The following is a 26419-nucleotide window of genomic DNA, read 5'->3' on the forward strand; positions in this document are numbered from 1 at the left end:
TTTCTTGCCTGCACAGTTGCTACTCAAAAAGGGATGGTGAGAGTCTGTGTGAAAGAAGCTCCTCCTGAGATTTTTCTCTTTTATTCTCTTCTTTGATGAAGCAATGAGTAAACAATAATAGTTAAATATCCAAAACAAAATTGTTTTTCCTCCAGTTTGCCTTTTACCATGTCATACTGCAGGCCTGAAATACCAGAGCCTGGGGAAATGAAACTTCTAAAAAATGGCATGCTGCAGCTACTCTTGTTTGAAGGTAAGTTACCATCAACCATTTAATGACCTCTGAGAAATCCCTGTCTGATATGGAGCAGCTGAGAGTATCTGTATCTGCATGAGGGGCTTTGGTGTTCACCTACCAGCATGGACCAATACATCACATCACAAGCTTAGTCCAAGATCAAAACCGAATGTTCCAGGATGTTGTAAGGCTCTAGGGATGTTTATGAAATCCTTTAAACACAAGTGAAAGTAACTAAATTAATCAATTTGGTTTGTTGAAACTTCCTGTCAGTTTGTAAGAACCTTAAAATACAGAAGAGAAAATGAAAGGCTGAAATTCTAGGCATCAGGCACCTTCTCTTTCCTAAGGAGTGTCTGGAAATGAGGAGAGCCCAGTTTCAAGGAATAAAGTGATAGCTAGATCATGCTTAAATCAGAGTCATGACTTTGACATATATATTTGCTTATATCAGTTGAACTAAATGAGTGGCTTTTACCAAACTTTGCCTGGGGTGTGCTCTCTCTCCTTTTCCTGTCCCCTTTTATTCCTGAACTGAGACGTTCACTTTTCTTCTTCTTGTAATTCCACAACACATGCCCCTCAGTGTCAGGCTGCTGTTCACATCCAGCTTGCAGGGCCATTTTGGGAAGCTCTGGTACAAGTTTGTGTGTGGAACAGCATTGGCTGCTATTTGTTGGAAATACCTGCTCTTTGGAATTGGGACTAGCTGAGCTCTCCCTTGGCCAAGTGTCCTCTGGGAAATAAAGAAAAGTACTGCACAGAAAAATAAGGTTATTGAAACCTTACAGACACTATAGTTATTCCAATACTGGAGGGGAACTGTTTTCTGGGAAATGGAGAATCATGCTTTCTGAAAGAAGTCTGAGTAACTGCTGCTGGGCTACCTCAAACAGTTCATGGTGCAGCAGTTGTTCCTGTGTTTCTAAATTTCTTCTTGCTGGTCAAAAAACTTCCCTATTATTTATAACCTGTGTTACAAAACTTCCTTCGTGGAAAGCTCAGATTTTGCCATGGATAAAAACACTTCTGTTTACAATTGTTCCTGTAACGCATTCAGTTCTTGACTCTGCAGAAATGGATTTGGTTGGTTGGTTTTTAGCAGTATCACTACAGAGGAATGATTTGTTAAAACTAAACTGGGCTACAGCTTGCACTTACATCCTACATAAAAGAACCCAAACCTATGAATATTTCTGCAAGCTGTAATTACAGGATAACATATCTGTACACAGGGCAGGCACTTCTGCTACCTGCTCAGATACCACATTCCACTACTCATGCTGTGTCTCTGCTACTCATGCAGTCTGCTGTTCCTCAGCTTCTCCAGCAGCATACTGAGGCTCCAGAACGAACAACTGTTACTGCTGGGAACACCTGCATGGAAGTCCTGTCTCAAACAACTGCTTGTGTGTTGGGATATGCAACTGGTTTAGAGGAGAAATTCCCAGATGGGTTTCGAAACGCTTTATTAAAAGTATAATTTACAGACTTCATTAGAAAATAGAGCAGACTCTGTACAATGATGCTTTGAAAGTCCCTGTAAGTTGATTTCAGTACAAAAATAACGCTCTCTTGTGGGGAGGAGCATGAATGGGGAGAGACCAAACTTAGAGGCTCCTGACCCAAGCAGATTTCAGCAGCAGTGAGGAGGTGGCAGGGCAAGAGCAGAGGTGCCAAGGCAGGTACAATTCCTCAGCTTCACTAGGTTTTCTGCTAGTGAGGACTACAGGACTGGAAGTCTCTGCTGCAGTGAGAAGTCTGCAGTTCCATTTCTTTCTGCCTTGCAAATTAAAGCTGTGGTGGGTTTTAAAACTGCTCAGTTGGCTCAGTTGCAAAGTAGTTAAATTGTAGTGAGCACTGGACTACAGATAATATTCCCATGTCTTTATGGTGGGAAGAAGCTGTGATGTTACTGCACTGGAAAGGTGATAGGGCTGCAGTATGCTGGTGCTTTACCCTGAAGTATGTGAGAAGAGAAGGTAATGGAAGACTTAGTTACTTGGTGATTTGGGTTTTCTGTAGTGAAATGTGATGGAGAGGGCCCAGAGCACTGCTGAAGGTGGCCTTGAAGGGAAGCCAGTCTCCCTGTCTCCAGCCAGTGCCACTCTTGGTTGCTGTCTGTAAACTCTAAGCTCAGTGGGGTTAGCTGGAAATAGCTACAGATCTTGCTAAAGCCAGCCTCTGGTCTAGTTAGTCTGTCTGGAGCTGCAGTGTGAGCTGCAGATGGTGTCTGGCGCCTGTAAGTGCTTCCCCTGCACAGCTCTGCTGTTGGGGTGTTATTTCTGTCACTAGAACCAATGCACCCAGGAACTGGCACCTGGGGTAAGGGAGTTAATCAAAGTAGAAAACTTCAGCAAATTAAGTAGATTGGGGGGTTTTGTTAGTCGCAGTAAATGTAACCCCTTCCAAATGAATATAAATACTACCCCCCTCAGCCTTTGGGCCTATTCCCTTTCTCTGTTCCCATTCAGCAGCACTGTAGTCCCGTCTCACAGGGCCATGGCTTGAGTAAGCAGCTCTGATGGAGAAACCAGTAGTTCTTCCTGAGCCAGGGAATGAAGATAAATTCCAGCTGGACAAAGGAGTGCATGGAGCTGGCTCTGTGCAGAAGTAACTTGTCTTCCAGATCCTTGATTAAGTGCCTGCGGTTACGATCTGGTAACGTAGCAATCATTAGCTCTGATGCAGGGGTGGTCATGCTACAGTCCTTGGTGTACAATTCTGAAGGAAAACACGTCTGGCTCTGGTCAGCTTCACTCAGACCATCATTAAAATGCAAGTGAAGGCTGAGATTTCAGTAAATTTTTTATGGCTAAGAACATTGGCATAAAACCTAGCTGGCCTTGTTTTAATTTGTGTTTTTTAATAGAGTGTGCTTGTTATGCTGTTTGTAGAGGGATGGTATTTGTTTGTGCACTAGGAGACCCATGGGCCATGTGTGTGAAGGGGAGGGCTCTGCTAGGCCTGGCTCTGGTTTGATTCACTTCCACACACACCACACTGTGCCCATAGGGCAGTCAGGCTCATAAGCTTTCAGAAAATGGAGTTTTGGGGGATTCTGGGAATTTGCCCCTGCATATTTGAGAAGAGCTTTGAGGGTTTTGTCTTTTTTTTGGTTTTATTTTTTAAAATGTTTGATTCTGGGCCATTTTGAGCAACATTATAGATTAACTGCAAAAGACCTTTTGGGTCCAGGTGCATGAGTTCAGGTCTCTTCTCCAGAAGTTTTCTTGCTCTGTGATAGTTCTTAGAGTTCTACAACATCCTCCTTGTGATCTGAAGGGAACATTAGAGGCTGACTGTGGTAAACAGGGATTTGGTGCATGTGCACAGGCTGTGGGAGAAGAGAATTCTGCTAATGCCTGGTGGTGCTGCAACACTCCCCAGCAGTCCTGGTGTTTGCCTGGCCAGGCTGAGCTCATGGCTACAAGTGACGTCTCCTGATCGTGTTTCCTTTGCATTTTGAAGAAAGTTCTAAAGCTTCCCTTTCCAAACCCACCCTCTAAGCCTGGATGCTTCAGATTTTAAAATCCTGACCCCTGCACTGGTGCTCAACCAGAGTAGATCTGCCCTAAGTCCTGCCTGCAGCACGGTGCAAACCTGGACTGTTCAACAGGCTGCACTGAGCCAGACTCCCAGTCCTACACTCCTTGTAGTCTTCATAGCCAAAATAGTTCTGTATTTCACATTGCTGAGCTCCAGTAGTAATAAGCTTCTTATGGAACAGCCTGAAAGAAATCAATTCTACTCTTAGCTGAGACTCCAGCAGGAACAGAAGATACAGCTGGGTCATTTCACAGTGTTCCTGGTGGGGTTTGGACCAATTTTCCTTTCCCACTTTTTATTCTCTCATTCTGAGTAGCTGATGGGCTCAAGAAATATGTTTTTCACTATATCACATAAGTAATGGAAGGTGTAGCTCTAAACAAGGCTGGCTGACCTCTCCTTATGCTGCCCGAGGGTACCTGCAGTCTGCTGGAATTAGGTGTAGTCACAGGTTTTGCCCATGCTCCAGGAGGCATCTTGGTGGGAACAGGCAATTATGGGCATGTCGAAGGAAAGTATGTTCTGGATCTAGTTATCTCCTTTGGCTTTGTGAGTTGTGATGGCATTCCATGCTAATATCCAGCCGACTTCCCCAGCTTCCTTTTATCAGAGTAAGCAGAGATGCATTTTCCTTCCTTGGAAATTCCCTGCACAACATTCATTACAAATTTATCTTTCTTTTCTTTATGTCCTCTTCTCAGCAGGCCACTCCTAACTTCCTGTGGGGGAGAGAAGAGGAAATGGGGTGAATGGAGCAGGGGCCTGAGGTCTTAGCATTGCCAGTTGTGAAAATGAAGGATGTGTATGTGGAGTCAGGTTGAGAAAGTGAGATTTAAACAAGAAGGAGGTTAGCCAGAGGCAAAATACAGATTATTCAGGAGCGTTACAAGAGCAATCTGCTTTCCACCAAGAGGAGAAGACAAGAAGAGCCAATCAAGGCCACTCACCTCGCTGAAATGCCCCTCAAAGACGACACCATCACCCAGAGTGTGCATGACGGGAGCTGAAATGGCGCGTTCCAAGTCGTAGCCAAACCACAGCTTGTTTATAATTGCCTGCAATGAACCAAACCCCACACTGCCTGACTGGAGACACTCAGAAAGAACCTGGGTCACGTGCTGCCAACCCCTGCACTGGTGTTCAGCTAGAGCAGATCTGCTGTAAGTCCTGCCTGCAGCCTGGACTGTTCAACAGGCTGCACTGAGCCAGGCTCCCAGTCCTACCAGCCTGCTCTCCTGCTTTCATGGGGACCAATATCAGATGCTCAGAGTAAGTAAAAGAACAGGGTGAACACATAATAATTCTTCCCAGAGTGCTTTCCCTGGCCTCCAGCCTGCAGCCTCTATGACTTCTAAATTGCAAAAAAAAAAAAACAAAACACCAAGGCGTCAAGACCTGAGGGGAGCTGAGTAGCTCAGGACGGTGTGTGCTCCCCTTGCTCAGTGCAAATCGTTGCTGTGTGGTGGCTGTTCACTTACCATGGTAGTAGCACTGATAATCCAGCCCCCACCTGCTCCCCCGATCACCAGCATGTCTCCTGTCTTGGAGATGAGGATGGAAGGCACCATTGCTGAGGTAGGCTTCTCTCCTAGAGCAGAGACAGAGAGTATTATTCTTTCCATGTGGCTCTTAACAAGATTGGAGGGACACAGGTTCACCTATCTCACCATCCTTGTATTTCCCACAGAAAACCAAACTACTACTCCTTCCTCAGGAATCTCAAGACTTCCAGAAAAATGAGTTTCCTTGTGCCAAAGGCCTGTCTCCCAAGAAGCTGGACCTTTATGGCACAGTCTGAACAGGAAGCTCCTCTTGATGCAGAACAGGGTATCCTATAAGTATTCAGGGCTCCTGCAGCTTGTTCAGCCCAGCTGAGGAACCCTTGTCAGCAATCCTGCCACGATGTCCTCTCCTGGCAGGCCCAAGGGACCCTGCACCAGGGATAGCTGATTGCACAGAGCTGTGTCTGCACCAGCACTGCTGTGTTACAGAGCTCAGTGCAAGGCTGTAGCATTACTGACTGTGCAGCAGCTATATATTTAGAATCAGAGATGAACCTAAAATGTCAGCAAGCTTGTCTTAGCAGTAGTTTCTTCGCTTCTTCCCCCCCCCAATAATCAGTGATCAGCTTCAGCACTTTTTTTAATTTCTGATTTCTCTGGTCAGAATCCAAAACTCCTGTGTATCCATGCAAGGGGATATGTGAGTAGACAGACACAGTACAGGGCTTTATCCTCTTTTAGTCTGAAACAAACTTGCTCTCATCCAGACCTACGAAAGGAAAGAGTACCTGTAGTTTACAGGTAGTCCCTGCCCACTTGTACACAGCCTGTGTATCCATCTCCTGGCCCTGTGCTTTATTTTGAGGATGGGAATGCTCACCTGGGTTAATGCTTCTGTTTGCTGTGCAGAAATCAGCAAGTTCATTGTTTAAAATGATCCCGGTTTGGTTAGAATACACAAAGGAGCCAAACCTGCAGGGGGGAAAGATGAAACCTTTCAGTGCCCAGGGCTCTCCTGTTGTTGATGACATTAACTGAACAAGGCACCCTGTGGGTTACCTCCTTTTCCTCCCAGCCTGCAACTGCCCCAGCAAGAGCGTCCAAAAGGAATTTCTGCTGCTGCTGCTGCCAGAGACAAACTCGCTGTTACTATTGCCTGTGGGGATTTGCTCAACCCACAGAAACTCAGCAATAGCTCAGCAAGTTCTTGCATCCTCCTGAGTTGTGATGGTCCTTGGAGGTGATGCTCACAGACCTTTGCTGTCACATGGAAAAGGCATTCCCAAGTAAGGAGCTGCCTAAATCAGTGAAGCCCAAGGGTTTTGTATTTCTGGTAAACAGCCCTTGCAGGTACCCCGTGAACCTGACACGTGGCCTGTGTGACTCAGTCTCCAACCCCTGGCTACTCACGGGTAGTTGATGGTGCTGGTGGCGGACACGGCACTGCCATCTGCAGCGAGCACAGAGATGTGGCTTGTGCCCATGCTTTTATATTTGCCGTTGTAGATGGACTCCACCAAGTTGTAATGGCTGAGTGGGTGGTCACCACGAGCATCTATTCGGTGCCTGACAAGCTCAACAAACGTGTCAGACAGCATGGTCCCCACAGTCACCTGCAATCACAGCAAGGACACTGAGCTGGTGCCACCATGGCGCGGGCATGTCTTTGGGTACGTGGAAGTCTGGGGAATTCAGCCTCAATAGCCAGAGCTTGGGGCCCTGCACTGGCAGCATTCAGCCCCAAGCCACTCTCGTCCCAGAAAACAAAACCAGCTCAGTACTGAGGCCCCTCAGCACTGGCACAAGCATGTGCTTGTCCTTTATCAAGCAAGTGAGCGCCAGCCTACAGCTGAAGCTTCAGAGTAAACAGCATAATCCTGCCTCTGCTTTGGCCAACTGAGCCACACTGCTCTTCACTAGCAGCTCCAAGTATTTTCTTCCCTTCCATGGCTGCAAAGCAGGAGAGTGCCAGAGTGTTGTTTGGTGCTATAGGACTGTACCCATGCACTGTGTCAGCTCACCTGAGCTCTAGAGAAGGCTGGGTCACTCATGTGGGGTCTTAGCATGTTGCCAAACTTCAGAGCCTCTGCAATGTGATGGTAGGTTTCTACCTTCTCCTCAGGTGTTGCCAGTGATGCTTCATGGAGTTTATACTCTATGGAGCAGGATGAAATAATTTTGTTAATAGACCCAAGGCAATGTTTTTTCAAGAAGTCTAAAAAAAAGCTCAAAGTAGCCTCCTTTTCCAACCCCAGTTCTTACCAAGTCTCCCCTATGCTTTAGTAGTATACAGACAGAAACAATTGAGTACTAATTTTCACTGTGACTTCAATTTATTTTGAAGCCTTGGGAAAATTGTGTATCCTTTGGCCTTTGCAGCAGCTACAGTGATGCTGATCCACTGTATGAGTGAGACAGGTCATCACCCTGCTGCATAGCACGGTCACACTGCTGCTCTGGGGCCCATTCTGGCTTGCCAGCTCCATTTCTGCCCATTACTGGTTTACCACTCTGGAGCAACACTCCCTGAAAACCTCTTGTTCCCCCTTTTCCGCTAGGAATTTACCTTCCAATACCTTGAGGATGAACATGAGCACTGCACCTGCCATGGGCGGTCCCGGAGCAAACACCGTGGTGTGGTTGTTGAGGGTGATGTTCAGAGCTGAGGACACCTCTGCTCGGTACGTCCGAAGGTCCTCCACTGAGAGACTGGACCCTTCAACAGAGAACCGGTGGCTGGCATTAGCCCACCAACTCATCCTGGTGCTGTGGACTGGCTACAACAGGGCACTGTGAAGAGGCATCCCTGTATATCCCAAATTCCTTCCACCAAGCGCAGCACTGTCGTCACGGGTCCTGATCTGCTGCCAAAGCCCAGGATGCCACAAAGCCTGAGGGAGTCAGACAGGCCACTGCCTGAGCACTGGGGGGGGAAGGCCAGAGCAGCAGATGGTCTCAGTGCTGCTTCTGGGTCTGAGTTATAAGAACTGGGCAAAGGTGGCCTCTTCCCATGCCAGGTACCATCCCAAGCAGCAAGCAAAAGACTTGTGTTGGCTTTCCCCTGGTACAGGCTCACTGAGAGCCAACAGCTGGGAAAAGGCTTGTCTATCAGGACTGACTATATCTGTTACCTACCAGCCTTCCTGGCATCCTCCACCAGTGCCTTTCCTATCTCTCCCTCATAAAATGCTTCAGCTCCATGTTCTGCTACAGTTTGCAGTGTTTGCAGCAGGGCTGGCCACCTGAAGGTCTCTCCCCTCTTCAGAAACCTTTGACCATCACATAGCAGTGGGCTGTTAAAGAAGAACATTCATCAGTTTACTGCACGTGCTTGCTCTGTCCCCAGGGCCAATAATCTCTTTTTCCTGCCCAAAGCTGATCTAGTTTATGCACATCTTGTACTTTCCAAGGCAGTGCTACACTGCAGGCTACGTGGAGGAAAGCTCTCAGCCACATGTGACCCATAGCACCAGGCACTCCTTCCCCAGACAGTTTCCTCCACAGAACCCAACATTTTGACCATGGCTCAGGTCATTGGGGCTTCTCCAAACGAGTGTCTGCCATGGGGCCCTGCTGTCAGGGGACAATTTCCCCACAGATGGAGGCAGGCTACATACAACCAGCTCCTTCTCATCAGTAATCATGCTTAGCAGACTGTTTTGCTGTGCCAAGCCACTCTAAATTTAAAAAAAAAAAAAAAAAGTTGCTGACAGAAAAAAAATATTTAAAAAATCCACTTCTGTGATTCCCTCCCACTCCATAGCTAGTATTCCCTGAGCACAAGCCACAGCAACAGGCTGTGCTCCACGACAGCATCTCAGAGAAAGGGTCTGAGGCTGAGGGAACAGTGGTCCTCAAGCTGCAGTTTCATTCATGGGTCTTACCACAGGTCTTTTCCTAGCATGGAGAAGTTTGGGTCATTGATTATTTTGTCCACAACTGGGGAAATGACAAGTGGCTCTGACAGGAGCTTGATGGTTGGTTCAAAGAGGTCTTTCCATGGTAAGCGGCCATATCGCTTGTGGGCTTCCTCATACCCACGGAGTTCTCCTGGCACACCAATCCAGGGGGCACCTGAAGAGCACAGCAGCAGTGTCACACCCAGGAAGTCACTGGCAAAGCGCTCCAATGGAAGTGTGATTTTGTAGAGGCAACCAAGGCATCTAAAAGCAGGCTTGGTTTGTTTATTACCCTTGTCTGTTCATGTATCTCTTCCACTGTCCAACAGAAGGGGCATAGAGAGGCCAGAGCCAGACTCAGAGGTGAGGTGAAAGCAAAACAGGCAACAGGCACATGCTGCAGCAAGGGAGGTGTCAGCTGGATTTTGGAGACAAAGCACTTGTGGAGCCTGGTCAGACAGCAGAGCAAGTGAAGCTGTGAAGTTCTTCATCCTTGGAGAAACTCAAAACCATCACAGGACGAGGCCCTGAGCAGCCTGAGCAAACCCTGATATCACTGCTTTGTGCAGGAGCTGGACCAGAGACCTCCAGCTGTCCCTTTCAACCAGTTATTCCCGATTCCTTTTCAGGCTCTTCTTTCAAGGATAAGAACATCTCCTCCAGGAACTAGGACATGCACCAAAAGAAAATGTGCTAGGAAAGGAGAATGAACAGAGCAAGAAATGTAGAGAATCCAAGATGTGCTGCTAAAGCAAGAGTGCCTGAGCCCAGCAACTCAAATCCCAATGTGCCAGGGTGCTTCCCCAACATATGGACAGGGACAAGCACATTAGATTGATTTCTTTCATTTCCAGAAAGTTGAGAAGTTATTGACTTCATTTTTCTCTGTAAAAACTGCTGGGAAATGAGTGAGTCCTTTGGGAAATCTGGTCTTGAACTGCAGATTTCCTACTAAGAGAAATTACATTGTGATTTCTCCTCATGTTGGCTCCCCACCCTCCTCACTGGTCAGGCTGCCAGTGTCACTTAGTTATGGACCTAGTATTTTTTCTTGCTTTTGCAAAAGCCAGTCCAGGTAGAGTGTGTTAAATTAAATGAAACTCCAGATAAAGTCAGCGAGGTTCTCAGTTCCCCACCCCGAGCTTTGTGCGCGCCAGGAGGGCACAGATCCCTCGAGGCCCAGTCTGTGTCCTTACCAGTGTGGAAACCAGGGCCACAGCCAGACAGTAAATTGTGAGGAAACACTCGTGGGACTGTCTCGCGGGCGTTGATCACCTCGACTGTTCCTAGAGAGGAGAAGAGGGAAAGGCATTACACTGTCTTCCTGAAGCAGGTGAACATCACATTTTCAGCTGTAGTACCACACATGCTGCTGGCCCAGAGCTCAGCTGCCCTAAATGGAGACTTTTGCCAAGTGTGTCCAGCGCACCTGCAGGGTCAGGTCTCAGCACACCTTGTCCTTTGCTCCCTTGCTTTTATTTAGAGCAAACCAAACAGCACCTACCTGGAGACAATGAAGGTACAGGGACAAGGCCAGGACTTGTCTCCAGCCAGTTAAGGTTCCCCCCAGGGTTCTTGGGCCTGGGACATGGCTGGAACGTGCTGCTCTACACCTGATTTTTAGGTTCCTGCACTTCCTCTGCAGGTGGGACAGGTCAGAGACATAACATGAGCCTCAAGTTCCTTGGAGGGTCATTTACCAAGTGATGGTGAGGCAGGTCCATCGTGTTTATGAGCAGAATGGTGATACTGAAGGAGCCTCTATGTATCAGGGAGCTTAAAAGGAAAATATAAACAAAGCCAAACCCAACAAAACCTGCACTGTATGGACTTGTATTTCAGGTCTAGCCTATCATTTTGCCTACTTCTCAGTCTTGCATTTATCCTTTTCTGTGACAGTTCCCAGAGCCAGCTGTGCTGCAGGAGCCCACAGTGCTCCCTGGTGTACCAAGCACCAGAGCTGTGCAGGGCCATGGGCAGCTCTGTGCAGCATAACTCAGGTAGCAGAAGAGGACTGTTGTCAGGAAACAAAGTTACCTCTGCCAAAAGGAAAGAAAAAAAAATATAGGTGTTCTGCCAAATTAAGCTTCTGCATGAGATACAGCCAAACATTTCCAGATTCATGACTCTGTAAGACAACTTGGCAGGGGTTTTAAAATTCTGGTATTGTTACTGTGTTCATTGTTGATTTTACTATTTAGATCTGTAAGCTCTGGGGGCTTTTGGAAGCCAAGACTTAAAAAAACCCTACATTAAAAACATAAAAGCAAGAATACAGCACTAGAGGTTAAGACAAACACAGGAAGGCTTCCCAGCAGGCCCTGAACATTGTCAGATTTAGACTTCTGAGGTGAAGAGGCATCTCCTGGGACAGGTCTCCCTGCTGCTTTGGGAATTCCCATGCCAGCGAGGGCAGTGAGATGCAGCCCCCATGTCAGTAGGCACTGCCTGAGCTGCTGGGGCAGGATGAGCCCCTGAAGTCCCAGCCCAAGGGCTCAGATGAGCTCATTTCCAGCACACGCCTCACTCTGCTCCTTTCTGCTTCCGTGGCAGCCCAGTGGCATCTCAGCACTGCTCACACCTTGCTGCAGTCTGCTGTGTGACTTTGAAATTTGGGATTGCTCTGGAGAGACAAACTCAATTCATTTTATATCAAAGCTCTTTCTTCCCCACACACATCCTTGCTGTGAAATGATGATCACAGCTCCATGTGATGGATGCTCTGGGTTAGGAGGAGAAGCCTGGTTTGTGATCGGAGGATGCAGCTTTTATATTCAAAATACTGCTCTGAGAGAACAGGAAGGATTCTGGCTTCTCCACGGCAGCTGGGTGTCTGCACAGGGACAGGGCACCATGGAGAGGCCAGGGCTGGCCCATACCTGTGCTGGCATTATAGATGGTAAATATGACCCCACCACCCAGGCCCGAACTCTGAGGATTCATCACTGAGGTGCAGATCAAGCCAGCAATGGCAGCATCCACAGCTGTGCCTCCACTTTTCAGGATGTCCCTGTGGTGGAAAGGCAGAAAAAAGACAATGTTAAAATCCAGGAATTACAGAATAGAGGAATCACATAAAAATGCCTCCTTGGGGCCCCTGCAAGGCAGCCCCAGCTTGAGGAGAGCAGGTAGCAGGTGGAGAAAACTACTGGCAGCAGTGTGGGGTGTGAGAGCACAGAGAGGAGCCTTCCTCTGTGGGAGTGACAAGGAACAGATAGAGGGAAAGAAGGGGCAGTCTGCAGGAGGAAAGAGCAACCAGGGACCAGACCTGTGTGAGGCTGGTCTTCCTCTGGGAGTTATGGACAGAGAGATCTGCAGCTGCTCACAAATGCTGTTGACAAAAGGGGATGGCAAGGAGTTCCCAGATGTGGAGGAGGATGCACAGGAGAGAGCTTTCCACATGCTGGGAACCAAACAACTGATCCCTATGTCCCCAAGTGCCATTCCCAATAAAAAGGCACATGCTGGTCAGCTGGACTGGGCACTGAAGCAGGAATGATGGGTCCATGTGAAGCAAACTCCCGAGACTTAACGTGTCAATTAGCACAGTAGTAACTTCACTGCTCCTGCAGCATACCTTCCTGAGCTTATGTGATATTAGCACAGAAACACCCCCATCATCTCCCTGTATTCCCAAAGACAAAACCAACAAATAAATAGAAAAAAACAAACAGTAAAAAACCCACAACTGTTACTGACTAGGCACAGCCACATTAAAGAACACACAGGCATTAGGATACCCTCAAGCTGCTGACAGCAATGAGGTTCTGCTACAGAAATGTGTCTCAACAAGTTCTTCTTGAGGGATCAAGCACAGCTGAAAAACATCTTTTCCTTGCAGTGGAAATGGGGTGGTGTTTCCTGCATACCCTGCCAGTAGCCAGCACTGTGTTTGCTAGGAAGGTTTCTGACTGTTTTATTGGGTTATTGCTCAGATAAGGCAAAGCCAGAAGGGAAAGTGTAATTGTTCATTAATTGCAGTGCAACTGCTCCCAGAAGCTGCACGGGAACAGAAAGCAAACATAGGGACTACTGTTTATTTTACATCCATTGATATGGCTGGGTCCTGCTGGGGCTGGGAACAGGATGCTGCCAGCAGGAACACTTGATTGTGGCTTTCCTTTGTTTCCGTAAATGCCTCGGAACCACTGCTCGTAAGGCAACAGCATGGGGACAAGTGGGAAGAAAAGAAATGGTAGGGAACCACAGGGCTTTCTGTATGGGGTCTGCATGGCTTTTGTCCTCCCTGGAGCAAGCTGCTCCCTGGCTGTAGCTCTGAACTTGGAGGCTGAGGCTGAGGCTTGCCCATCCATCTCCTTGCAGCAGGGGATGGACTCACCACACCAGTGTTCCTTCAGTTTTTCTGAAACTGAAGCTTTTAATTGATGACAGAAGAGGAAGGAAATCAGGGCTTCCTGAGAAACTGAGTCACCTCCGCAGAAGGCCCAAGACAGCAGGTTAGAAGGTTGGGAAAAGAGGGAAGAAGGACCATTACCCTGACCTGGGATAGTGCTCCCCAGAGCCCCTGGATTATGGGCTATGGAGCAGTACATGTACAAAGCCTGGTGCCAGGGAAAACCATGGTTCTGGGATAATTGGCAGTGAAAAACAACTTTAAAAAGAAGCTTTGAGATCGTATGGTATGCATTTCAATGCAATGCATTAAGACCTTAACATGTAACATCAGGCACATTTTCCCAAAGCCTGAAAAGCACCAAATTCTCACCCAAGTTTTCCAGCCACATTCACAATTGTGTAAGAGGTTGCACACCTTGTACTGCCACTGTCCCTCTGAAACCAATGCCATACACCCCTCACCATGTCCCCAGAAACACTTGTGCCTGGAGGAGCATTCCCTGATGAAGATCTTCATCCCAGTCTGCAGACTGGCCCTCAATCTCAGCAGCTTTCTCTCCAGCCTCTCTGGAGACTGAAACACAACAGAAAACGCTCTCTGAGCTGGCTCTTGGTATGTCACACGTGGCTCTCTGAGCAGGGCTCACCCACTTTTAGACAGAGATCTGCCACTTCCCAGGAAGTTATGCCTGGGGAATTTAGGACCATTATCTTTCTCATTAGCCAGACCACACCCTGTTCAATAACTTGTCTCCTTTTATAGGGATCACTGCTGCAATGAGATTAATTGTAGCACAAAGTCCTAGAGAAACACATGACCCTCAATCAAAGTGTGGTGCTCTACCTCTGTAGAGATATCTCAGTGCTACAGCTGACAAGATCTGATAAGAACGTCTAGTCCTAGGTCCTTCCTGACTCTTAGTTTCAGCTTTAGGGTTTGGTCATTGCTGTGTCAGCATGTCATTGCAAGAATCCCATGAGAGACATGGCAAAGTGTGGTATAAGGGCACCAAACCTCATCTCACTCCTCCAGCCACAAAGCAGAGCACACAGCTCCAGCATCCCACACATCGTGTAAACTTGCAGCCTTCTGCTTTTGTGTATACAAGCATTTAATAACAGTAGGAACAGTAACAGTAAAATAATAACATGGGAGTCAAAATGTTTGAGAGAGAAGTTATTACATAAACTGGAGCGGTACAATCTCAGCAGATGGAAAATTTTTTAAACCTACATCTTTCTTTCCAAGTGATGTCAGTATGTCTTTTGTACTTATACTGTCTTGGATTAATTTCAATTAAATCTGGCCTTTGGTTTTTTTCTTCATACCAGACACACCTGCTGCAGGCTTCAGTCCAGAAATATATCCCCTACTAAAGACTGGGATGCCCAGCCCTCCTTTCCCTCTCAGCCTGGCCTTCCTTGCCTCTGTTGAAGCCCAGCTGCAGCTCTCTGCAAGCTCCTCTAACTTCTTATTTCTAAGCCACATACCTGACCCACCACCATGCTGTGAACAGTAAATTTCCCACTTCCCCACTTAAAAACAGCCTTGTATTTGTATACTATAAATATTTATACCCTCCAAAAATCCATGGGCTTGCAGAGCTGCAAATTTTTGCGACATTGGATAATGAAAATGAGCATCAACCTCAGAGCAGGGGCTCCGTCTGCCCCCCGAGCTGCTCCACGCAGGGACCAGCATCGCTGCTCAGCCCCGAAGCGGGGACGGGCAGAAACCTGGCGCACTCCCGTGGTTAGTGCTTGTCCTCTCTGTCACCGCGAGGCACGACATACACGACAAGTGACCCGAAGAGCCGAGAGGTCCGTGCACATACCGGCCGATGTTAGAGCAGGTCTCGGTGTCGGCAGCCACGGCACCGTGCAGGTAGCGCTGGGGACCGCACCGGGGCTGGGTCAGGATGACCACGAGTGTCACGGCCACCGCCAGCACCCCCAGGGTCAGCAGCACCAGGCAGCAGATCTTCCCCGTGGACATGGTTATTCCTGTGCCGCCGGAGGAGCTGGGAGGCTTTCACTCCTTTCGAGAAGGCGCCTGCTTTGCTCAGGGTGGAAATAAGAGGATCCCGGCGGTTTTGTGAGGGAGGTCCCGTTTCAGTGGGCTCTGCCCCCAGCGACTGAGAATTACATTGTTTTTAAGAGTAAAAGCTGTGAAAAAGGGAACGGTGTATTCCTTCTTTCCTACTCTCCTATGTGTGAAAGGCTTTTCACTCTCTTTAAGAAAGTAAACTTTTTCTTGCAGATCCACCACATGCCTTTTTTTTTTAAGTCTCTGATGAAAACATTTAACACATTCACTGCTGGAGCACTTCAAAGAGAAGTGCACTTCTACACTGCTTCTTGGCTTCACACATTCTTGGCTTCTATTCTTGCCACACAAAGCAAATTACCTAACAAAGGTGGCCTACATGGTGAATCACCGTGAAAATTACGTCAGTCCTACACTGCAAACTTGGGGTATTTTTTTTCCATATGACCACTCAAAGATGTAAAAGCTAAATACAATATGCAAGGCTAGAACCTGATCCCTGACAGAGCAGCGATGAGCACGTGAATTGTTACACAGTGAAATAGCTCTGTAAGAGCCTCTTAATTATACAGTTCTCCTTGCACTCAAGAACTTAAAGATTGGGCTCCACATCTGTCTTTCTAAAAGATGTTACCTGTGATCCTTTCCCAGTTAGATTTGGGAGAAGGGGAATTCACCTGCACAGATTTACACACGTATTTCAGTGCAGACTTTGAACCTCTCCCGCTAAACACTATCTCATAACTAAGCAATATGATTTCACGTGTCATATCTCAAGGAATGGATTTGATAGGCTGAAGTCTTTATTACAGTTGTATATTCCCGTAAGGTTATCTTGGGGAACTGAAGATAGTCCAAGAAAAATACACTGTTTTGTCTGAGATAAAACCATGGTCCCTAGGTAATAATTTCTTGGTCTCCACGCCTCTGTCTCATTTGGCAAATACACTTGGCGTGTGCAAACAAGCATCCTCATCTCTAGTGTGACTCTTCATTTCATTCCATTGCAAAACATTGCTGATCTTGTAGAATTTCTCAATCCCTATATGACTTTGATGTTCTGTTTTTGAAAATTACTCTATAACACTTGAAGAATCATCATTCTGGTGCTTTCCGGGAAAGCTCTTCCCTTTAAATTCATAACAGGGCTGGAATCCCTGGCCATTCAGTACCAGCAGACTCAAGATTCAAGTGGATTTTGCCCATTCACTTCCATCAAATGACGTAGAAAATTCAACTGTAGTCTCCAAATTTCCATCAAATTTCCTTTTTAACTCAGCACATCAAACATCTCTATCTGGAAAACTACTGTTGTGAAGTCAAGGAGGAGACTTGGAAGAAGCAAGAAAGGTAAAAGCAAGTGTCATCTGCCAGACCATGTCTGGGAAGGCCAGGACATAGTTATGACCTACTCCAACCAACAGCTGCCTCTCACAGGCAAACCCATTTGTGTTTTCGATACAGAAATGAAGACTGAGTCTCCTTGTCCCCTTCAATGTGTAACCTTTACAATCTTGTTGAGGCAACACTCAACTTTGGCCATATGATACTACAAAGTCTGCCCTGACCCTCCCATGTGAGAGGTTGCTTAGCAGTTCACACGCTGGGACTCAGTACTTTGACCTCTATTCGTTTGTTTGTTTCTCAAAACTCTCACACTTGCCATCATTTTCTGGGACTCCAGTTTGCCTTGGCATAAATCTCCACAAATAGCACTCTCTGGTCCTCCACTGCCAGCATGAAGGGCTTTGTATGCTGCTTGCAAAGGAACTCAGTATTTAATGATCCTTACAGGCCAAGATATACTCAAGGAAATTTTAATTAGAATTTTAAAAAAACCAAGGTTGCTGCCTTGTCTGCAGCAAAAGATGAGGTTTGTGGCATGAATGACATTTCATGACTTTTCTTCAGTGCTGCTTTCCATTGATTGAGGGGAAGAAAAGAATATCATTGGACAGAAAGCCAGACATTTGTACTCAACAAAGAAAAACCTAAGACACTGACGCTCAGTTTATCACTCTTCATCTCATCTTTTAAATGTATAAATTCAAAGAACCCTAAATGCACACCAAACTCACGAGGCATTCTCACGCTAGTGTCCTAAATACCTTCATTTACCTCTACGGTATCCAAGTTACATTGCAACATACCCAAGAGGATGTTACTTTCTGCTGATGTTTGTTTGCAGAACATTGTCTTCAGTCACCAAGCTCTTATGGTAACAAATAAGTAGTGCATTTTACATTTTCCAACTCTAAATTAAATTTATACCATTGGAAAAGAGTCTGGTAAGGTTTCCAAGAGCATGCAACCAAAAGCCAAATTGGACGTATTTCACGTGCCATTTGTCTCATCCTCCAGTCCTGTTTATTATAACCCAGGAATACACAACATATAGTTGGTATAAACAGCACATAGCACATAGTTGTCTCTATATGATAATCAAGCAACAAAAATAATAGGCAACACTCTGGGAATTTATTGTTCCAATTTTCTAAGGCACATGGCTGTGAATGCCACAAATGTTGGTGCTCATGGTCCATTTGTCTCAGTACAGTTTTTCAGAAACTGATGCACACTAATCTTTGCACAGTGTTTTCCTTTGCACACAAACAAGTTTTCTTTATCAAAGGCCACTGATCTTCTCCCACAAAACCCAAGTTTTCAGACATCTGGAAAACCAGATACCTGGAATCAGGAAATTCTAGTATTCAAGATCTTGTTCATATCCCTCTTCCCTTTGTTATTTCTCAGAATTCAGGATGAAAGTTAAGCCCATAAAATGCCCTGATTGAGGAAAACCAAACTCTGCTTCTTTTGTTATTGAAAACAGAAAAGGGAAATATTCTCTAAAATTACTCATGGACTTATGTTTCACTGAGATTAACATTTAAGTACCTTCTGAATGAAGGCTTTTTGGTTTTCCTTTTAATTTCAAAGGATGCCAGGGAAAAACTCCCCCAGTTCTAGCTGAGAAACTTGGCAGTACTTCATCTCCAATCTTGAAAACACGCTTCTGGCTGTAGTTGTGATGGTTAAACAGATTCCTCCTACAAACCCCAGAAGGCTTGGAGGGTGACCATGAGCAGTCCATACATTGGGAGCGCAGCAGCAGGACAGTGATGGAATACTGGGAGAGGACAAACCTACATCTTGAGGAGGACAAATATCTACAGTCCAGCACTACTCTGGCACTATTTTCCTCAGCCACACTAACTTTCAGTTTTCCACTTAAAGGATCTCTCTTTGTGGGCTGTAAGTATGAACAAAGGGAAAGCACTTGAGCAGGACAGTCACAGGACACGAACCACTCCTCACATCACTGAAAGCAAAAAGGGATCCAGCAGAATTCAGGGGTTCCTATGTCTTTATTGACTTTTTCAAGATTAAAGGCAGAGCTGCTCCCTCCTTCTTCCTTTTCTGCTGGTTACAAAGTAAAGCCTGAGAGAAATGCTCTGTGGAACCCAAACCTGAACACCCTCTATTCTACAGTGACAGTGATATATTGAAAGTCAACTTTTGCACAGCTCTACTTAGTGGGACATATGGCACAAACCACTGCCCAAGGGAAACTCTTCTCCATTAACTTTATTTGATGGGGATATGCAGGCACAGTTTACTGCAAGCATCAGCATTTCACTCTTCCTGTAACAGTGGAGCCACACTCAAGGTTAGATTAACAGTGAAACTTTCTGATTCAGCCTTTAACTCTTGAGTGCCCTTCTGGACCAAATCCAGCAGTTTTCTTAAAGACTGAACCTCATTAGTACAATAATATAACAGCTGAAAGTATTGGCAGTGGAAAACAAAAGGGAGCATTGCGTGCATCCAAAGCTATCAACAGTAAACTCTGTCTGAACTCTGTATTGACTAAAATAGCAGCTGCTACAACCTTTTCTTTTTGCCTTTTTTTTTTTAAAGTTCCTTGTGTTAGTTAAGGGTATAGAGAAACAACAGAGACTTCTGTCTTAAGACACCATCTGAAAAAAAAACCTCATCCTCTCAGAAAGAGGAGCAAGCATGGGAAATATTTTCTAAAAATCCCCTAAATGAGAACTGAGGCTTTTCTGGGATTACCAGGTAAATAACAGAGCTGTACTGCTGAGAACAGTGAACCTTTCCAAAGTGTTTAATCATATTGCAATCTTTGAGTCAGGAGTCAAGACCAGCATCTGGATTTCATCTGCTCTCCAAAATGAGCAGGACTGGTCAATCAGAGAACAAATGAAGCCAAAGAGATCATGTGGAGACAGAAGGCCCCATCTCTGCCTATCCCTGCAGCTCCTGAGAAATGAAAGCATACACACAGCATCCCCTCTGGAGTTCTGCAGTCTCCTACCATCTCACTGGAATCCAGTGAGATCCACCAGCATCAGAGTTGGTACTGAAAGGGAGAGTGAGGGAGAACGTGGAACTGGCACAGGAAGGGTAGAAAGGGACCGGGATGTGCCTCTGGGAAGCCACAAGCTGCTGGAAAGACTCACACTTGCCTTAGACTCCCCTGTCATGAATCCCAGCTTAAACATGGCCTAAGAACTCTGCACCTCTGTCCTCTCCCCACTGCACTTCCAGCTTCTTGGGAAGGACACGTCCTGGAAATACAAGCCAGATGTGTGAGTGCTGCAAGTCAGTAAGGATCTCAAAGAGACAGCACACATAAAAAACCAGGGCAAGCTGAGTTTCTCTGTTAGGGAAGGCGGGAAGAGCAGGTTCTTAACTGCCCTTATGATCCTCATGTACTTCACAAGCAAAGCAAAGGAGAGGCTGACAGAAGGATAAAAAGCAGCACCATGAACAGCCCTTGCCATTTCCTGGCACAAAAAAGGAAGGTTACTGCTGATTGTGCAACTACAGACATAGGCTCCTGGCTCTGTCTTGATTCCAGGGATAACAGCATTGCTTCACAATGACTTCCCTTCCTTCTGAATGGCCCTGGTAACCCTTTCCTTGTGCAAGAATACAAGAAAATGCTTTCTACCCTAAAAAGTGGAGGAGCAGCATGCAGGGAAAGAGAAAATCAGTTTTCTAGAACTTGTTTTCTGTCCTTTTCTTTTTCTCTGCTCATCTTTCACTGCTGCTTTACTTTGGAAATTCCCCAGTATTCAAATACTTTCAAAAATGTTCTTTCCAGTTTCTTGCACAATTCCCTTTGGAGCCGTTGTATTACTTATCCTTAGCCACTTTCCCACACAGAGATCACTGTAATCCTTTCTTCCTTCAAATTTTCACACTCTTTCCTCTAGGGGACATGCTGACATTATTGTCCCAAAATTTACTCAGCTGGAACATGGGGTAGAAAATGCAAAAAGTCAACTGTTGCTCATTCATGAGAATGAAAAATGGGAATGGGAAAAAACCCCACTTCCCCACATTCAGAACTGGAATAGTAATCTTTGCTAATGTTAAAGGTACAGTGTAAGGATATCTGAGCTGAGATGGATGTGTGCTACATGTTTTTATTTCAGTAGCGAATAAGCCATTTTCACAATTTCATGCATATCCTTCCTTTCTTTTCTACCTTGTATATTTAATGTTAAGACCTTTTTTTGCACAACAAATAAATATGGTTATGTTTATTACCATATTGAAGTAAGACATTTTTAACTTATCAGATTGGAAAAAGAAGTTACTGTCAACAATATATTCTAGTTCTCAACAATTACAGGATCCCTTTCCAAATCATGTAGCAACAGCTGTACCAGCACATTTCACAAGTCTTCTCTGGATTCAAACCCTAAGGCAGTACAGCAATGTGTAGACTTCCACATCAAAAGAAAGGTAGTTGCACAAGAAAAAAAATTTTATTCAAGAAAACCTTGAGGGTTTGTTTTTTTTGTTTTTGTTTTATTCATTTATTTGCATATTGCACAAAAAGCAGAGCTATTTGTCTCCATAGCAAAGGGCAAATGGAAGCAGCAGCATTTAACAAAGAGAAACAGTTTCTACATGGTGCACCAGGGTCAATGTAGAAAGGACTTAAAATAAATAATGCACACAGAAACATCTGGGGTTTGTCTGCAATAGATTAAAAGACTTCCAGCAGTGACCGGACAGGGTGTCCTAGTTTAATGAAAATTAAATTAATTTGAAAGCTTTCGGACCACAGAAACTGGATCGCTGTGTGCCTCTCCAGAGCTCCATGCCAGCAGCCAGAATGGTGCTGAAACCAAAAGGAAAGGGACTTGGTCCTTCAGCCTCACACATCATCCTCCCTGAAAATCAAGAAATCAAAACCCAACTCCAGGTGCCACAGCCACGAGACTAATGGCTAATTGCATCTTGGCTTCTTTCCTGGCCCTCTTCTCCTTCCTGTCTGCACCAGCAACTTTCACAGCACTTCCACTTCTGCTGCTTAGTTCAGGCAGAGTCTTTTGGATGCTGTTCAGGAGCAGTGACCAACCTTTCTGTCACTTCAGGCCCCAGGATGAATTACAGAAGGCTGAGATCCACAGCTCTCTCATCAGGTAACTGCAAGTATTCCCATCATAGTCCTCCATCCTTCCTCCTCCATGCTGCTTTCTTTCCCGAGATCCTCATCATGTACACACAGCCTTCCCAGCTGGAAATCCCTGGTGCAGCCTGTTGAGTGCTGCACAGCCAAAAGGCATTCCATCCCCAAACCATGTGGAATCTGTAATTGCTTACAGAGTTCCTCTGGGTTGCCCAAAGCCATGGGCAGTACCTTATTACTAAAACTTAATCTCTCTCCTTTCTGGGACATTTGGTGCCTGGGGCTGCTCTCTCCCTGACAGCTCCCTCCTGACATGGCACAGACTGGCTGTGCCTCTGCCACAAGGACAATTCTCTTCTTTCAGCAGCTCTGCCCAGCATACATCACCTCCTCGAATGAGAAAACTTAGTCCCTCAAAGTCAGGCAGCCATCACCAAGGAGTACCCCAACCCCAAAAGAAACACTTCTTCTGGAGTCAGCCCTCACCAGGGCCTGTGCTCCTGCCAAAAAGTAATCAGCACTTTTTCTTTTCTTTGCCTATTCCCACTCCCAACGGCCTGGGGTGACTGAGAAGAGACAAGTGAACCTCAGTTCCTTGGTGTCAGTCTCTATTTCATGTCAAATGCTAAAAAGGTGCCACTTCTTAGTCTCGGAGCCAAGTTGGACTTTCCCTCTTCTGCTTCCTCCTCAATGTCTGACACTTGCTGCAGAGTCAAGGGCAGATCACTGCTGGATCCCAGAAACCTGCCAACCCTGGACTCTCAGCAGACTGTACACATTTCATATTACCTTGCCTGACATGAAATTCAGTCAGTCTGAACAGGGTTGGATACACATATAAAAACACTGATCACACACATATTAGTGGCCAGGATTGTCCAACACCATATTTTGGAGGCTTGTTTACTCAAGGCCAAGCAAACAGACATTTTAAAAACATAAACTCAGTAAAAGCAAAAGTGCTTATATCCAGAAAACTTCTCTGTTCCTCAGACACTGCTTAGAAAGAGGAAAAAATATTTAAAAACTGAAATAGTTCAACATTCCAACATAAAGACTTTCAGTGCAGCCCTGTCCCGGTTTCATGGTCACAGATGCTGTTTCATCTAAAGAACATTTGTCTCATTTGCTTGCTTTCAGTTTCCACACTTCCTAAACAATAGGCTTAAATGTTGACTATATTTACATTAGAACACAAAAACAGACATCTGGGTCAAACTGAGAGCCCCACAGCTCCTGCCTCTGACAGCAGCCGGCAGTGGATGCCCGGGGAAGACTATAGCAGGAAGAGTATGGCAACAAATGTGTAGTGCTTTTTTCCTAAATGCTCTCCCAGCCTCCAAACACTCGCAACTCAGAAACTTCCTGAGCCACAAGTGTGCTCTTTGTATCTGGGAACCCTTGACAATTTAGATTAACAAATTTCTCCAATTTCATCCAGCTTCTGATTCGCTGGGTGATAAAAAGTTTTCGGAGCAAACACATCTTCACTGTGCTGCTTCCCTTCGGGACTCTCGGGCCCCTAAACCGCTGCTATTCCAGCAGTGGAATAAGAGCGGCGAGTCTCCACTTTGGAAAAGCAGGAGTCATCAAAGTAGCTCTATTTGACCTAATGAAACACTGTCTCTTCACCATTTGAGAGGATCTGTGCTCTCAGGCCCCTCGTCACCTGCTGCACCCCCAGGGAGTCCAGAGCCATGAGGTTACTGGGAAAGTGCTGCACTCAGAGCAAGCAGCACTGGCACTTCTACTGAAAACCACTGCTACTCCTGTCCCCTGTAACACCCTCCTGACTGCAGCATCTTGACCCCTGAAGTCCCAGGGAGGAGCCCATGCAAGGGCCTGGAATAAAGGCTTTGGGAACATTACTCTAAGTGAACTATCAGAGAGAAAGAAACCCACTGAGTCTGAGAGAGCTGACTGTCCTCTGAAGGACCCTTTAGAAAACTGAGCCAACTTTTAGGGTTTTTCTGAAAAACAAGATGAAGTATAGTCATGGCCCAGCAAGAGTCCTGGAACATGAACTAAAAAGGGATTTGTAACAAGAAACAAAAAGGGAGATTTAAGTAACTGCTTGCTCTTATCCAAAAACACAGGCTTTACCGATTCAGTCATAACCCTGCATCAATATTTAGCTTGGGATGTCCCAGTAAATGCAAATACATTGTGACAGAAGAGTTCAAGATAAACACATGTTAAATCACAGCTTAGAAATTATAAACTTCATTTCCCATGACCCACTAGAAACCCAAAAGCAAGTTCTCATCCCAATTATACTTACGTTGACACCTGAAGTCAACTGAGATTCAAGGTGTTAACTGCTGAACCAACAATCACAGCAGAAGCAGTGACAACATATCTGTCTCACTGAGAACACGTGCTGGACTGGAAATCATTTTCAACAGAGAACAAGACAGAGAATATTTACACCAGACTACAGTTAAGAGCTACTATCCATAATAGCCACAAGAAATTAAAGATGAAACTTGCTTTTGAGTCCAAGTAGCTCCATTGGAGGTTCTTCAGTGACTCAGCAAAGAGAGGATTAGTGGTGACTACTTGCTGCAGAGGATAGGTGCCTATGTTTTTAAAACTACTGTCACAGTAGTATCCTCAATAACAAGGCCAGAAGTTGGAACCAGCCCCCAGGCTCCTCCTTGCTCCAAGCTGATGCCTGTTCATTTGTGACAGCGCAGCATGAATTCTCATCCTGCAAATCACAGATATTGTTCTTGTAAGAGAGACTAAGTTTTGTTTATCTTGGGGTTGTAATTTGGCATTTCTGTTCAGCCATGAAGTGTCAGCAATAGTAAAATGATTTAAAAGAACTGGAACTATTTAAAAGATAACTAGTGAACTTGTGGTTTTCCTCAGGGTTGACTTTACTCTAAACAGAATTTGACATAACACAGGGATTTTGGTCAAGGAGCTGACTTTCCAAGACACTGCCAGGATCTCCCTAACAAGGAGAAATGCATATGACCACAGCTTTACCTATGCTGAAGTATTAGCACTCCTGCAACTCTGTACTCTATCTACACAGCAACATTCACACAATCTGATGTCAAACAAAAACTGTTCCTTGGTATTCAGTCACTTCCTTTGATTAGAAGTAATAGGAGTGTCAAATCCAAATACTCAAAGAACAGCAGAGAATAATATGAAATGGATAGCAATAGATAAGGAATCACAAAACTCCAGCTCGAGGGTGGTGGTGAAGCCATGTGAATGCCTAGAGGTTAAACCATCACAGACAGGAAGTAAAGAAGCATGGAGCCGGAGTTTCTCAGCATGCTAGAAATGTGAGATATGAATTCTAAGGGTTGAAAAGCAGAACACATTTCTGGGAAAGAGAGAAGAGTTTTAAAAAAAAAAAAAAAAAGATACAGGCTTGAAAACAAAGTTCATTAGTGAAACTGGGAACTGTGCCCTCTCCCTGGACCTCTGTGCAATCTTAAACACAATTTGACAGTGGGGGCCATTAGAAGGACACAATGAACTTAATCTCTGTTTACATAGGAGAGTAGCTCTGTCCCAAGCAAAATGAGTGGCTGTTGAAGTTGTATTTTGTTAACCCTGGGTGTGATAGGGAAAAAGTCGTGGCATGTTCTTTTCCTCTCTGGCAGTGACAGCCCTAACGCTTTTGGCATGAGTGGATCATGCCAGGGCATCGAGAGCTGCTGTGCAGGCTGTACACCTCTGGTTCTGGTTACACTCCCAGTGAACTGTGATGCCTGGCTCAGTGCTGGCACAGGCACCATCCACACTTCACACAGGAAACACAACTCAGAAGGAAGCAGAGGGATATAAAGCTCTGGTTGAGAAGGCAGTACTGGGTTAACTGTTGGACTCGATCTTAAACATCTTTTCCAATTTAAATGATTCTATGACCCCACTGTCCCTGCCTAAGAGCCACTTGGCCCCATCCCTCACCTACCCCTAAGACAGCACTTATCCATGGGGCACTCCACTCCCCCAGGCAAAGGATCACTCAGGGAGAGCCCTGGTAAAACCCTTCACTTTACTGTGGTAACACCTCTGAACTCCACTCTCACTATATCACTGAATTTCTCATTCTCAGAGCCATAATCTTGACTCTAAACCTTGACTGGGCTCTAAGCCAAGATATCAGCCACATCCCCAGCTCACATGGTGTTGAGGGAACCCTACCAACAGCCTTCCAACAGTTTTGGCAACAGCTTTTGTTGTCCCTCTCTCACTGTACATCTAGATTTTTCTTTCTTTATTTCTTCCTAACCCTAACTCAGTGCCTGTACCAAGTCTTATACAATGGGATACACCACAAAACTTGGTGAAGTTTAGGTAGGGATGGACTCAACAATCCCCAAGGGCAGAGTTACTGCTGTTCTCTAGTAA

The 26419-nt window shown here is 45.7% G+C and overlaps 1 protein-coding gene across 1 annotated transcript; it reads right to left on the reverse strand.

Moving 5' to 3' along the window:
• Window positions 1–1688: 1688 nt before the first annotated feature.
• GGT5 (gamma-glutamyltransferase 5) lies at window positions 1689–15768 on the reverse strand. Its single transcript, XM_027714394.2, has 12 exons — window positions 15380–15768; window positions 12068–12198; window positions 10385–10474; window positions 9174–9363; window positions 8425–8582; window positions 7856–8005; window positions 7311–7444; window positions 6700–6902; window positions 6170–6261; window positions 5266–5375; window positions 4735–4842; window positions 1689–4506 (listed from the first exon to the last, which is right to left on the reverse strand). Exons 1-12 carry the CDS (start codon window positions 15538–15540, stop codon window positions 4360–4362), a joined length of 1674 nt encoding a protein of 557 aa, XP_027570195.1. The 5' UTR covers window positions 15541–15768; the 3' UTR covers window positions 1689–4359.
• Window positions 15769–26419: the final 10651 nt, after the last annotated feature.

Source organism: Pipra filicauda, unplaced genomic scaffold (assembly GCF_003945595.2).
Source record: "Pipra filicauda isolate LSUMZ 115617 unplaced genomic scaffold, ASM394559v2 scaffold33_size4404698_pilon, whole genome shotgun sequence".
NCBI lineage: Eukaryota > Metazoa > Chordata > Aves > Passeriformes > Pipridae > Pipra > Pipra filicauda.

Bases quoted from the DNA above. Each gene is read 5' to 3' on its own strand.
- GGT5 (XM_027714394.2), bottom strand. From the start codon at position 15,540: ATGTCCACGGGGAAGATCTGCTGCCTGGTGCTGCTGACCCTGGGGGTG. The intron at 9,364-10,384 runs GTAAGGACACAG...TGTGCTCTTCAG, and splicing joins TGGCCCTGGTTTCCACACTG to GTGCCCCCTGGATTGGTGTG. The intron at 6,262-6,699 runs GTGAGTAGCCAG...TCCCCCCTGCAG, and splicing joins ACCAGCACCATCAACTACCC to GTTTGGCTCCTTTGTGTATT.